Source organism: Camelus ferus, chromosome 16, assembly GCF_009834535.1.
Source record: "Camelus ferus isolate YT-003-E chromosome 16, BCGSAC_Cfer_1.0, whole genome shotgun sequence".
Classification (NCBI taxonomy): Eukaryota; Metazoa; Chordata; class Mammalia; order Artiodactyla; family Camelidae; genus Camelus; species Camelus ferus.
The window spans coordinates 30,539,913-30,553,541 of NC_045711.1; the positions used below are offsets into that span (position 1 = coordinate 30,539,913).

The 13,629-nt window shown below is 51.7% G+C and overlaps 1 protein-coding gene and 1 long non-coding RNA gene across 7 annotated transcripts in view; one reads left to right on the plus strand and one right to left on the minus strand.

Annotated features, from left to right (window-relative positions):
* Nucleotides 1–566: 566 nt before the first annotated feature.
* LOC116656754 lies at nt 567–9,608 on the plus strand. The gene is made up of 3 exons (XR_004311674.1): nt 567–577; nt 6,771–6,775; nt 9,406–9,608. It is a non-coding gene; the product is annotated as an uncharacterized LOC116656754 (long non-coding RNA).
* Nucleotides 9,609–10,283: 675 nt separating this feature from the next.
* Nucleotides 10,284–13,629, minus strand: part of AXIN2 (axin 2) — a 78,367-nt gene continuing 75,021 nt past the window's right edge. For 5 of the 6 annotated variants that reach the window (XM_032457030.1, XM_032457031.1, XM_032457027.1 and 2 more), the window contains one exon: nt 10,812–10,944. In XM_032457030.1, the coding sequence (XP_032312921.1) occupies nt 10,818–10,944 (127 nt within the window). In that variant the 3' untranslated portion in view covers nt 10,812–10,817. Of the gene's footprint in view, nt 10,945–13,629 lie in introns of all 6 variants that reach the window. The other variant, XM_032457032.1, reaches the window with a different exon arrangement.

Genomic DNA, 13,629 nt, shown 5'->3' on the forward strand with positions numbered 1-13,629 from the left:
TCTCCTGGCTCAGGACCGCCCTTCCAGGGTTGGGGAGAGGGTATCCCTGCCATGAGGGTCCCTTTCAGGGGTGGGGGATGGCCGGAGTTGTGGGAGGGGCATCTATTGGCCAAAATTAGCCCGTGAGAGATTGTAGGTGCTGGAGGGCAGGGACCAGGGCTCGCCCCAAACTCCGTGTGATTACGCCCCTAATTTGACTGGGAGAGGGAGAGAGAAAGAGGAGGGGGAGAGGGTGGAGGGGATGGGGAGAGAAAAGGGGAAACGTGGGGGTGAGAAAGAGGCAAGGGAAGATGGAAAGGGGAAAAGGGAGGAGAGAAGGGAGAGGGGAGAGGGGAAGCGGGGCAGGATGCGCTGAAGGAAGCTGCTGCCTCTCCGTCATCCGTCTTCCAGGCCCCCCACCAGGGTTAGCTTCTCCCAGAACAATCGACACCCACCTTCATTTGGGGTAGAGACCCAACCTGGAAGACCCCAAGGCACCCTTCACCACCAGCTCCTCTTCTTTCCCACCCGCTGGCCTTGCCCAAAGCTGTTCCCTCTCCTAGGTTTCTCCTGATCAATTCCTAGGACCCTACACCACGTGGCCTGGAAGTGACCTCCCTCTGGGGAGGTCAAGCCGAGGTGCCCTCCTTTGGGTCGCCAGACAAGCATTACTCAGGCAACTTCTGACACTGAATTATAAAATGCCAGAAGTGGGGGGTCCTCTAGGGCAGGGACCACGTCTTCATCGTCCGTGTCCCCACCTCCACCCCCAGCACTGGCACATGGTAGTTCTCAGGAGGTGTTGCTGATGCTGGCGAGGAGGCTGTTCTGCAGGGAAGAGCCAGACGGGCTCAGGTCCCAGGAGTCACTTTTTTTAAAAGGCCATTATGTACCTAAGTCGTTGGTTGTAAGCATCTAAACATGGCATCCCCTATAACTTGAAGTTGAGGTGTCTCTTCATTACTCCATCCTGTTTCTTAAAGTGGCCAGTTTCCCCTTTCAAGCCTCTCTCTCCCCATGTGTTGTATGTTCCTGGTCTTGAGAACCTAACCACCCACTCCTGGGACAGGAGTTGCATTATTAGTCAGAATTCTTTGGATTGAGTATAACAAAACCCAAGTCAGGGGGAGGGGATAGCTCGGTGGTGGAGCGCGTGCTTCGCATGCCCGTGGTCCTGGGTTCGATCCTCAGCAGCTCCATTAGAAAAAATAATAATAAATGAATGAATGAATGGAGAAAAAAATAAACCTAATTGCCTTCCTCCCCTCAAAAAAAAAAAAAACCCAAGTCAAATTGACATATGGGGAAAAAAAGAGAGATGACAGGATGTAGTGGCTCACAAGGCCACATGTTTGAGCAGTTTGAATTAAGGATCCAAGTGATGGCATAGAAGTTGGTCAGTCTTTCTCTCTGCCTCTCACCCCTTCCTCTTCTGGCTCTGAATTCTTCTTCCTTGGTTCCAACCCCAGGTGGGCCCTCTCCACATTGTGGGAAATCCCAGAAGCTGTGGGACTTTGTCCTACCATTTTAGAAGCCCCAATATAAGAAGAACACCTCGTTCTCTGAATTCCTGACCCAAGTCCCATGGCTGAATCTCACGGGACCAACTGAAGTCACACGTCCATCCCTGAACCAATCGTGATAGCCAAAGAGATGGAATATACAACTGGCCAGATCACGTGCCATTTTGGTAGCTGAGGGATATTCCCCAAAGGAAAACCAAGGTGCTGTTATCAGGAGACAAATACAAGCCAGCTGCAGTGGGGACCACTGCAAGAAGAAACCTCACTGGTATCATTTATGGAGATTCTCAGAAGGAGGTGGCTTGGAAGACAATGAGTGTTGGGGACAAAAGGGTGGAAATCAACCAGGGTCAGAAACAAGACCCCGTCAGGTGTACCAAGTGGCAGACGCGGAGTGACGGAGCCCGGCCAGCAGCAGACGGATCAAGCAGGTGTGACCAGAAGCAGCACCGCCCAGCAGGTAAGGGCTAAGGCGAGGCAGGCGGGAAGCTCCAAGCCATCCCATCCCAGTCCGGAAGAGGGTTCTACAATTCCCGGGGGAGTCTGGGGTCTCTGCCTCCTGCCTCCAAGTCGGAGAGGCTGTGTGCTCTGCGTCTTGTTGGAAAAGAAGGTACAGGTGGTGAAGTCGAGGCAGGTCAGCACAGTGACCAGGGCGGTCTGCAGAAATGGCCGCACACAGGCAACTTGGAACAATAAAAGTCTTCACACATGTCGGGATTTCTCCTAAAAAAATCGTGAGATGCTCAAAAAGTTTACTGAGCAAGAGAGTATGCCATCCTTTGGAAGAAAATACACCCAAATATTATCAATTGGTATCTCTGGGTAGTGGGATTATGGATGAATTTGAGGGGTCTTTTTTGTCCTTCTATGTCTTTTCCAATTTTTCTACCATGACTCTATTTCTGTGGTCCGCAAAAAAATACATATTAAGGGGAAAATCTCTAAGCAACTCACGTCAAATGTCCTGTGAGCCAGACGTTTACTATCACAATCCACTCTTCCATTTAATTTGTTTTCTCACCATCTCTCTGTCCCTTACCCTGGGGACCTGGCTATCCCTCTGTCTGGATAATTGGCCTCTGGGTGACTGGGACGCAGGTGGCCCAAGCAGCCGTGCCCCCTTAAAGCGAGGTTGGGAGGGGTCTCTGCTTCTCCAGGAGGAGGCTGAGTCTGGAAGCAGAAGCCCAGGTTCCCATGGCGCAGGGTTGCTGCCTGCCAGGGGAAGGGGGCTCAGATGGACCGCAGCTGCGCCCCTCCCCCAGCCCGCGCCCTGCCCCCTCCTCTCACCCCCTGGGCTGCTTCGGGCAGGATGAATGAACAACAAGGGCCGGTGGCCATCTAAGGCCTGCCAAGCGGTGGGTGTCATCTGGAGGCGCTTCAACCCAAACCTTTTATGTTGACAAACCATGTTGATCAGAAGACTAATTGCTTCTCGCTGTCTTCAGCCTGCCAAGTGCTTGACAAGATTCACAAACCATTTACACAATTGGTTATCACGAAAGACTTCACCCTTGTGGAAACAGACACCCAAGCGCCCACTGCCTGGTTGGGGGTGGGAGCTGAGGCTCACTTTACCAGTGCAGGTCCCTGCCAGGACAGAAACCTTCCTCTAAAACCTACCCTCCTCCCTCTTTACTGTCCCCAGCAACCAGGTAGCTGGTCCCTTCCCTTGGGAAAATACGGTAGACTGACCCAGGCCTGTGCCAAACTCAGAATCTCAGAGAGGAAGAGATTTGGACAGGTCATCTAGCCCAGGATGCAGCCTCTGGGCCAGAAGAGGTGTGTGGACTTCAATATTCTCAACCTGGAAATCTTTGGAGACAGAAATTCCATAATTTTTCCCAATGACCTATGTCGGGGTTTTATATCCTGGTAGCCAAGATCTTTTTTTTTTTTTTGGAGTGATGGTTGCATCCCCCACTTTCTATCCTGTCTTACCTTCCACAAGCACAGAGGGAAAAGGCTCAGATCCTGGTTACATCTTCAGATGAGCAAAGACTTAGGCAGCCTGGATTCCCCAGTTTGACCCAGGCTGAGTGGGAATGAAAACCAGAGGTGGGTGTAGCAGTCGGCATTGAACGTATTTCAGAAAAGCTTAGCCCGCTGGAGTCTGCGGAGGCAGGCAGGCAGGCAGGATGTAGTCAGTGAGGTACCAGGCGGGCAGCGGGAGCATGAAGGTCTTGTATGTGGTCAGAAGAAGTTTCTCCTTAAGACGATGGCTCAAGTTTTACTCTTGGAAAGATCTGTGGGTTGTTTGTTTGTTTTTCTGCTAGGACAGATGAAATGGTAGGTGTGAGAGTTTTAACCGTCAGAGACTACGCATTTGTTATGGGTTGAAGTGTGTCCCTCCCAAAAAGTTACAGTGGCGTCCTAACCCCTGGGACCACAGAACATGACCTTATTTGGAAAGAGCATCTTTGCAGATGGAATCAAGCTAAGGCGAGGCGATGAAGGTGGGCTCTGATTCCACATGACTTATAAAAAGGAGAAATCTGGGCACAGCCACAGACATGAGAAGACTCAGGGAGAACACCGCGTGAACACTGGAGTCACGCAGCCACAAGCCCAGGAGCGTCTGGGGCCACAGGAAGCTGGAGGAGGCAATGAAGGCTTCACAGGTTACAAGGGGAACCCGGCGCTGCTGACACCTTGATGTGGGACTTCCAGCCTCCAGAACTGTGTGACAGTACATTTCTGTTGCTCTAAGTTCCCAGTTCGTGGTGCTTTGTTACAGCAGCTCCAAACCCATATAGCATTTGAACACAACAGTAAACTTCTACAGGGTATGAGATGCTTGGAGATTTAAGGTGTAAAAACAACAGACTAGGTTGAGCCTGTGTCCTGACTTCTAAAACCCCACAGAGCCCACTGGTCCAGGGTATGTCTATGGATGCACTGCTGTAGGTCCGATCCGACACATCCTACACGTATCCTACATCCATGAGCTGGTGGCTGGGCGCCGCCGAAGAGAGTCGGGTCGTGTCTCCCAGCTCCAAGCCCCTGGGTAACCAGGTTGCTGACAACGGACACCCGTGTGGCCACAACAAGCCCCGTGTCTCTGTTACTTCGTAGTCAGCAGGTGAGCCAGAAGGAAGACACTTCTGCCTCCCACTGAGCGAAGCTAGATGGGATAAACCACTTCACATCCAGACACAAGGGAGTCTGGAAAATGGAGTGTTCAGCTTTCCAATCTGTGGAGCACAAGAAAGCCCGTTAGCAGTCAAGAGGTGCGTCGAGTGGGAAAGTCACCCCATCCACCCCAGGAAGAGTTGCTAGGTCAAGGCCGGATGCCCACTTAGCTCGGAACTTCAGATAACAGATATGTCTTTAGTATATCACAACTGTTACGTGAGATTTATTCTTAAAAAGTGATTCATTGTTTATCTGAAATTTAAATCTAACTGGGCATCCTGTATTTTCAGTTGCTAAATCTGGCAACCCTAACCGCAACACCGTACGGGGCTGATTTCCAGTTTCCTCTTGTTAAAATCCCTAGGAGAGGGTAGGAGAGAAAGCCAGCCCTCAGCTGACCCAAGACCGTCAGGTCATCCTCTGATCCTCTCCCTGGGCCGTGTCTGACGCAAACACTATGAAAAGCTCAGCAACAGGGGCTCCCGGTGACGTGATTTGGGCCAAAGTCGAGTTTGGGCAAACAGAACGAAGTGAGATGTGGGGTTCAGGAGGGTGGTGTGGTCACGTGATGTCTGGATGACGTTTGCCCGGCACTTTCTTTCTCACTCAGGGTGACCTCCTATCTGTAAAGCTCTTGTAGGTCAAGATCCTTGCTCTCCAAGTGGCTTGCAACTTGGGGGAGGAAAAAAGGAAAAAATGGCAGAGGTGAGCACAGGCTGAGAAGGCTGGGGAAGGGGAGGGGAGGAGCAAGGAGGGGGAGGGGCTTGCACAGCACAGCACAGGTGAGAGGAAGAAAGGAAGGAGGGCTGCGTGGAGTCAGGCATGAGGACCAGGTAGCGGGAGGTAATAGCAACCGACATGTACCCTCATCACAGGCCAGACTCCCTTCTGAGAACTGTGCACACCTCAGCATCTTCCACCAGTGCTCTGAAGGATGCTGGTGACTCGCCTCATTGTCCAAAAAGGCCAACCCAAGAAGAGGAAGTTCGTTGCTCAAGGCTCCCTAGCTGGTAAGTGGTAGTAACAGCAGAAAGACAGGCTCATTTCTGATTAAGGAGAGCCTTGACTATCCAGGCTTGAGATGGAAATTGAAGGCACAAACCTGGCTTGAGATTTGTAAGGTGCTGGGGACTCACAGACAAGGAAGCTGCCGCCTCGGACAGTCTGGCAGGATGGGGCCAAAGCCTTTAAAAAGGACTTTTGACCCAGCAATTCTTCATGAAAAACCTTCATCCTAATACTGAAGACCATTTAGCTCTACCAATCGACTATGAAAACGTCATTACTCTGTGGCTTATAATTGCAGCATTTGGAAGCTAGATAAATGTCTAACCATAAGTGATCAGTTAAATAAATTATAGTTCAGCCATACCTTTATGTCATGTTATAGAAAAATATGGAAAAATATTTATTGATATGGACACATGCCAAAGACATGCTGTTGACTGAAGAATACAGATCACAAAATTGTATATACTATATGGTCCTATGCATATGCGTGTGAGTGTGTGTGTGTATTTTAATCTGGAAGGATACTGCAAAGTGTTAATAGTGGTTATGTGGATTTTAGGTGGCACTACTATATAATTTTTAGGCGGGTGTGTAAAGATCAATGGTAGAGCACATGCTTAGCAGGCATGAGGTCCTGGGTTTGATCCCCAGTATCTCCATTAAGAAAAGAAATTTATTTTCTTTTTCCTTTGAGTCCTCAAATATTGAGGACCTATTAGGTGCCAAGCATTATGCTGGATGTTACACAGATAATAGTAATAAAAACATTAATTCCTGCCTCATGGATGAATAAGTAAGCAATTAAACAATTATTGCATGATTCTAAGAATGTGCGGTGAAAGAATAAATGATATTTTATGATGAACAGGATCAGGTGATGATATATGCGGATCTGATGGTCGGGAAAGACCTCTGACATTTAAGTCAAGACCTGAGGGCTGAAAAGGAGTCAACCTCAGGAAGCACTTGGTGCGGTGGGTGGCATAGGGGGTGGTGCCCAGCAGAGGGAACAGCATATGCAAAGGCCCTGAGCATCTGAGCCCCTTTAGGGGAAATAAAAGTCAGTGTGGATGGAGCACAGGGGGTTTATGTTTTCAGAACTGGGCATTGGACGAGGTGAAGGAGGCTCTGTTCAGGGGATAGTTGTTCTTTCTGTGTCCTCCCCACCCCTGACACACACACACACACACACACACACACACGCACACGCACACGCACACACACGCACATACACACACACCCTCCTAAGTGGCCAGCCCTAAAGTTCTGTGCAAATTCTACCTGTTTGGAACCAAAGACTCTACAAATCAGGCTGACTACTCCAAGCAACATTTACCAAAATGCATTGTTTGTTTGTTTTGTTTTGTGCTGGCGTGTGTGTTAAACTAAATCACTACTGCCCACTTACTGAGACATGTCACAGAACACAGCGGAGGCTCAGTCTCAGATTTTTAGAAAATCCTGTTGATAAAGTGAGATAATAATTGCTAAGGAAGATGTAAACCACTCTTCTAAAGCTTCTATGTAATTTGGGGAGTTTCTGTTCAACCAAATTATTTACTAAAGGTAAAAAAAGAGGAACATTTCCCCCCCCCAAAAAAACACAAAACCAACAACAGCAAAATAAACAAAAGCTGATCTTATCTAGTTATTCAAATAGACTGGACTATTTTCTTGGGGGTAATTTCCAATTTCCTTCCTTTTGACAGCATGACTGTGGTCCTAACATACCCTGGGGTTGTGGGGAGAATAAAACAAGATTCTTTTTCCAAAAGACCCACATCTCTGCATGAACGGCCCTGCTAGGTGAGGGTCCACACAGGATTTCCAAGTACTGTGTAAGGTCAGACTTAATAAAGAAAAATTTAAAGATGAGCTGGGGACAAAGCGAGGCTCCAGCTGAAAAGTTTCCGTTTCCCAAGCAAGCAGCCTGTCAGCACATGGCCCCCCACTTCCAGCTTCGCTGCCAGGGCATGAGGAGCAGGGTGCCGGAATCCAGATGCTGCAGCAGGAAGAGGGGGAAGGGTGGAATTTCCCCACGAGGAGCTGCTAATAATGCAGGTAGTGAGGATGCAGCTGTGAGTGCTCCAGGGGCCCGGGGGGAGGTCCCAGGACACGTCCCTCCCTTCACCAGCACATTTACTGTCCCCACTTAGTGGATGAGGAGACCACGACCCCCCAGTGTGATACAGCCCAAAGTGGGCCTGCCTCTGATGAACTGGGGAACAGTTAATCGGAGAAACAAGGCCAGAGCATTCGGAAGCGCCTAGGAAATGAAGCCCCCGTAGGTGAATCAGATCTGAAGCCAGGATTTAGGAAAGGAAGATCCCAGAGCACAAGAGCATCAGCGGGGGAGGTATGGGGTGGGCGGCCGTGCCACCTGGGCTCCCAGGTGAGACCCAAGGGGCTGGAGGAAGGATGCCAGGGGTTCTAACTTTTTCTTTTGAACATTCTAATAAAACCATAGATCCTCTTGTCAAGGAAGGCACAGGTGATTTTACAAACAACGTGAAGGGTTCCTAATCCCAGAAGCCCACCCCTGCCAGGTGAAGATCACCAGTTGTTAAAATGAGAAGCAGAAACAGATCCCTTTTGAAGAGGTCCAAACACGAGTGATCGGTCACCGCGTCTGGTTTCTTGCTCACAGATGCCGCTTGGAAGCTGCCTAAGGTCCCCCAGAAGCCAGTGGTGCCGAGACTTGGGTCCAGGTTTGCCTGAACCCCAAACCTGTGCGAGACCTCATTATTCTCATGGGATGAATCAAAAGGCCCGAAGATGGAAAGCCATAACCCCCCGTCACCACCTCGTGCAACAGCTTCAATATCTTCATCCTTCTGGTTTAGAAAGAAACTTACACTTCTGGGAGTGGGTTCGGGGGACCCCTGCAGAGAGCCCCCGTTCCAGCCAGGAGAGGAGGGGTGCAGCAACCTGTATCCAGAGGCCCACGGTCATGGAAACCTGCAGCCCAGACTCCCTGGTCCTCTCACCCACTCCCCCAGCAGCTGCCCCAGCACACAGCCACGCTGGGGCTGCGAAGTTCACGCCAGCCGCCCGCCCCCAGCCCCACGCGGCCGGGAGCCCGGCCTTCCCCCATCTCGTCAGCCCCACACCGGTTCACAGCAGGCACAGAAAGCCAGCCAGGTCTGCCGCAGACCCCACCGCATGAGGCCAAGTCCAAATGCCATCACAGACCCTTTATTTCTAAAAAGGGGTTCATTGTAGGGCTCCTTTAAATGGACTTGCTCTCCCGCACCTGAAATATAGCCCCGCACTCAGGGAGGGGAGATGTGTTTGTTCAGTGCCCGCCAACGTCCAAGGCCACACAGCCCAGCGAACACTGGACATTGAACACTCTAGACCCGCACACCATTTTCAGAGGTTTTCCCACCTCCTATTGAGACACATATTGAAACGCCAAGGACTCCTGGGAGGACCCCATCCAAGCCCCTTCTCACCTGTACCTACCTGGCCAGACTGTAGCCATCTGCCTGGGAGGATAGGACGAGGCTGAATACAGGCGGGAGAGGGGGAGATCAGGGAAAAGGCCGTCGACACCTGCTCCACGACAAGCAAACGGCGGCCAGTCAGCAGATAGGCATGTTTGAAGAAGTCATTTTTCGAAATGCCAGCTCAGGCCCAGGTTGGGTCAGGACAGTTCGAAGTCAAGCAGAAAAGGCTCAAGCCAGGCGGGGAGTCAAGCCAGGATGCTCACACACACACAGAGGGGTGCCTCTGCCCATCCCGGGGGTGCAAAGACGAGGCCGATACTTTGAAAAATATAAAATTTTAATAAAGGCTACATCTCTTAATTACAATAATTATTGTACCAAGTAATTCTCCTTAAATGAACTCTTTATAATGCATAATTTACAGTATAAGTAGAACAAAATGCCATGGCAAAAGTCACTGAGTACAAGACTTGTAGTAAAAAGGCATAAAATATATTTATACATAAACCCCTTTCTAAAAACAAGGGAAAGCTCAAGCCCTCAATATAGGGCGACACACGGAGCGAGCCCCGTGCAGGTACAGGTACTGTACTGATTCAGTCAAGCACTCGAGACAGTGGATTAATACTCCTTTGCCGCACGATATATACAGACGTCTAGTACAGGTAACGATGGCAAACAGACTACAGATTAAGTTAACATAAAAACCCGAACGTCAGAATGGAGGCGTCTGGAGGAAAATGCGCTGCTAACTGTTCCCCCCTACCCCCGACAACTGTTCGCTTCTTTGCAGCGGGGGGGGTGGGGGAGTTCCAGGATGGCTGGGGGTCCAAAGGATGATTAAAAAAAAAAACAAAAAACTCCACGGAATTGCCATTTCAATAAAAGCACAAGGTGCACCACTAGGTTCTAGCAGGCCCCAGCCATCGGGGGCTGAGCCGTGGTGAGGAGATACAAGAAGTTACAAGATGAACCCGGGGCCCCAGTCAGCGCCCCCCACTGTAATAAACCACCCCACCCAACACGATGGCCCCGCCAGACGGCGGTGACTTGCATCCTCATCAAAGACCTTTATGACAAAATAGAGCAGCATCGGGGGAAAAAAATGCACCGATTTCTGTGTGTCAATAGTAGGGCACCGTTAAAAAAAAAAAAAAGTCTATCTTCCCTTGGAGAAACACAGGGTAGAGCTGAATTCCACTTTTAATGAAGAAATCATTAATGCACACCGAGCTCAACTCCAAAGTTTAGATAGAACAATTAAAAACTTCCTCTCTCCCCTTTCCGTGTTTAAAGCAGCATATCCATAAACTGGGGCTGGGGGCTGGGGGGGGGGGGCGGGAATCAATTGTTCAATAAATATCAGTAAGGACTCCTGTTCAGGTAAGCTATACACAGTTTCTCTTAGTTTATGGATTTCAGATCCCTAGGAAGTCATATATTGCGCATGGCAGTCTCTCAAATACAGTCAGCATCTTCGACAGCCAAGAGTGGTCATGTTTTTAATAAATAGTTCAGGCTTCTCTCATCTCAGTGCCCAGCCCATAAGTAATGAAAACCAACCTCCCCCCGCCCTCCCGAAGGCCCAGCGGCCGAGGTTCTTCCCCTAGACTTCGACTTCATTGGTTTAGTCTCCTTCAAAGTGTTATGTCCCGGTCGCTCAGGTCCAAGACCGGGCGGGAGGGCTTCGCCCCACCGCTGGCCGGCGGCAGGCCCTCCAGGCTCAGTCGATCCTCTCCACCTTCCCCAGGATCCTGCCTTCATACATGGGGAGCACCACCTCATCGTCCCAGACCTCCTCGAACACCGCGCCACAGGCAAACTCATCGCTGGCTTTTTTGAAGTAATACCTTAAAAGGAAAACCCAAAGTGCATCTTGGTAAAAACTGCACTTTCTGCTTTGGGTGAAAGTTTCTCAACACGGGAGGACTAAGGTATCTGGAGAATGCTGCTGCAGCAGGTGGCAGGGAGATCTCTGCCCGTATCTGGCTTGGGATGACACCTGGGGTTGGCCAGAGGGCAGAGCCAGGCAGGCACCCTGGAGGTGGTAGGCTGGGCACACCTCCCCTCCTCCAGCAAACAGCGCTGAGGCTGCGGCTGTCACCCCGCTACACACCCACACACACACGCCCCCCACACGTGGTGAAGAGTTTTGCAGAGAAGAGCTACTTCTCCCCCACCCCCTTTTCAGGGAGGGGCGGGGAGGGAAAGGTCAAAGCATGCCCAGAGTTCACGTGCAGCAGCAGCTGAGGGAAGGGGGTTCCCAGAGACCCCAGACTCAGCCACCTGGATCCTGCAGAAGCCTGGGGAAGGCTGATACCTCATCCCTCCCACCCTCCGGAGCCCAAGTGTCAACTCTCCTGACCAGTCTCGGGCGCAGCCGGGGGACAGGCTGCTCCCTCTGTGGCACCTGCAGGAGGCAGGCCAGCCCCATCCTTCCCAGGGCTGCAGACAGCCCCGGCCCCACGCTACTCTCCCCTTCTCCCCGTTCCCCCCCCACCCCACCCCTCCAGGGTCAAACAGTAAAGTCCCTTCTATTATGCCGTTGATTAGAGGTTCCTTTTATCCCATCCCAGCCTTCTCTCTTTAAGCCTGTTTAATTGTATGGACACAAATGACCGGCGTCTCTCTGGAGAGTCACACTGGGAGAGTGCTGCCCTCCCGGCCAGGCACACCCCAAGCCCCTTCGGAGGAAACTACGCGAAGGCCTCGTCCTTCCCGGTTCCCAGCAAGGGAGACCCCTCAGACGGATTAAATGTGCCCCTGCAAGCTGGCATCTTCAGGCAGTAAAGGCCACTCGTGGAGGGAGGGTCGCAGTCCCCCCACCCAAGGTGGGGAGGTGAACAGTTTCTCAAAACTCAAAATGGAACTGTGTGTCTCAAGGTTACGGCTGTTTTTTTGTTTTTGTCTTTTCTCTAAGAAAAAAAATTTTAATTCCCCCTGGTTAGAGCTAAATTTCTTTCCTCTTTAATGAAGGCAAGCCAAATACTTCCATGGGAGATAAGGCTAAATAAAGTGAAACAGCTGGATTTAGTCAAGGGTCTTAGTTTCTGGCATCCCCAGCTGAGCGAGAGCATCAGGCCGGACAGGCCGGCTCGAGGTGGTCAGCATCCCTGGGGCCGCCCGACAGGAGGTGGGGAGGAACCGGGGAGGGGCACTGCGCACAGGAGCCTGGGGACGGCGGGGGAAAGTCACATTTCCAAGAGAGACACTCCAGTTCCAACACCACCCGAGTCATGCCCCTCAGCCCCCAGCCCCAAACCGCTCGGGTTCACCACGTGGGGCTTTCTCGGCCTCTGAGCAGACCCGCCATGACCTTTCACATGACTGCAACCTCTTCCAGGGAGGAGAGAGACCACATTCCCCCGGGCCACCCCTCTAAGACTTCAAACGCACTGGGCTGCCCTCATTTTCTCCAAGAAATGGGCTTTTCCACTGCAACATGCTTTATGTGGCAGACTCTGCTTTCTTCTGACATCTGGCACCAATAGCATCTGGCACGTCTGGAGGCACTGTTCTCCTTTTGAACCCCTGCCATGGTGAGATTACCCAACGCAGCCCAGGTCCCCCACTCCCCAGCTCCATCCTCGCTGGGCTTTGTGCTGGGGGGGCTACTGGGTAGAGTGAATGGGGTAGTGCCCCCCCTACCGGGAGGGCGAGCCATAGCACCCAGTGCCCCCACAACCCAGGAGGGCAACGGGTCCAGCTCAGGCCCAGGGAGCAAGTGTAGACAGATAAGGAGGCTGGGAAGGGCCTCGCCACAGCCTGATCCAATCAGTAAAGAATTTGCGAGTCGACCATTTGTGCAAGTCTTTGTGCATTAAAGGGGAGGCCGAGGCTTCAAAGCCAGGCTTATTAAGTGTGCCTTAGGAAAAAAAAAAAAATCAGAGCCAGATGTGGCCGGGGTGGCTGAGCATGGGGCGGCTCCCGCAGCCTCTCTGCTCCACGCTCCCTGGCCCCTCTCCCCTGAAGGTCACCTGCAGTTCCACTCAAAGTCCAGCCGAGTCAAAGCAGAGATCAAAATGAATCCCTGGAGGGGCACACCTGTGTGATTAGCTTCACCTTGTGTCTGTTCAAGATAGAAAAAGCTGCGGCAGCAGCAGCCAGACCCTTTCCCCAGTCCCTCTGCTTCATTTCCAGAACTCTCTCTGCCCAGGTGTAAAAGGGAAAGATCTAAGTCCAGCTCCACACCTTGCTCACCAAGTCACCTGCAGGGTCCCACCCCCTGAGCCCCATCCCTTCACCTGCAAAAGGAGTCAGCCCCGGCCCCTGCCCAGATCAGCCCCGGGAGGAGGCAGCCGGTGAAGCTGTGCGGGGCCTGTTCTGGAAGGGACGAGGTCTCAGGGCCTGGAGGTGGACTTGCCTGGGTCCAGGAGTCGGTGACCGCCTGGCAGGTCGCTCAGTGCTGTTCAGAGTTCTCCGCTCCCATCCCCAGCTTGAGGCCGAAGTGCAATGGCACCTTCTGGGCAATCACTGTGCTCCTCTTTAACCTGAGTGCCTGGGCACTGAGCCCCCGCCCCTGCTCGCTGCACCCC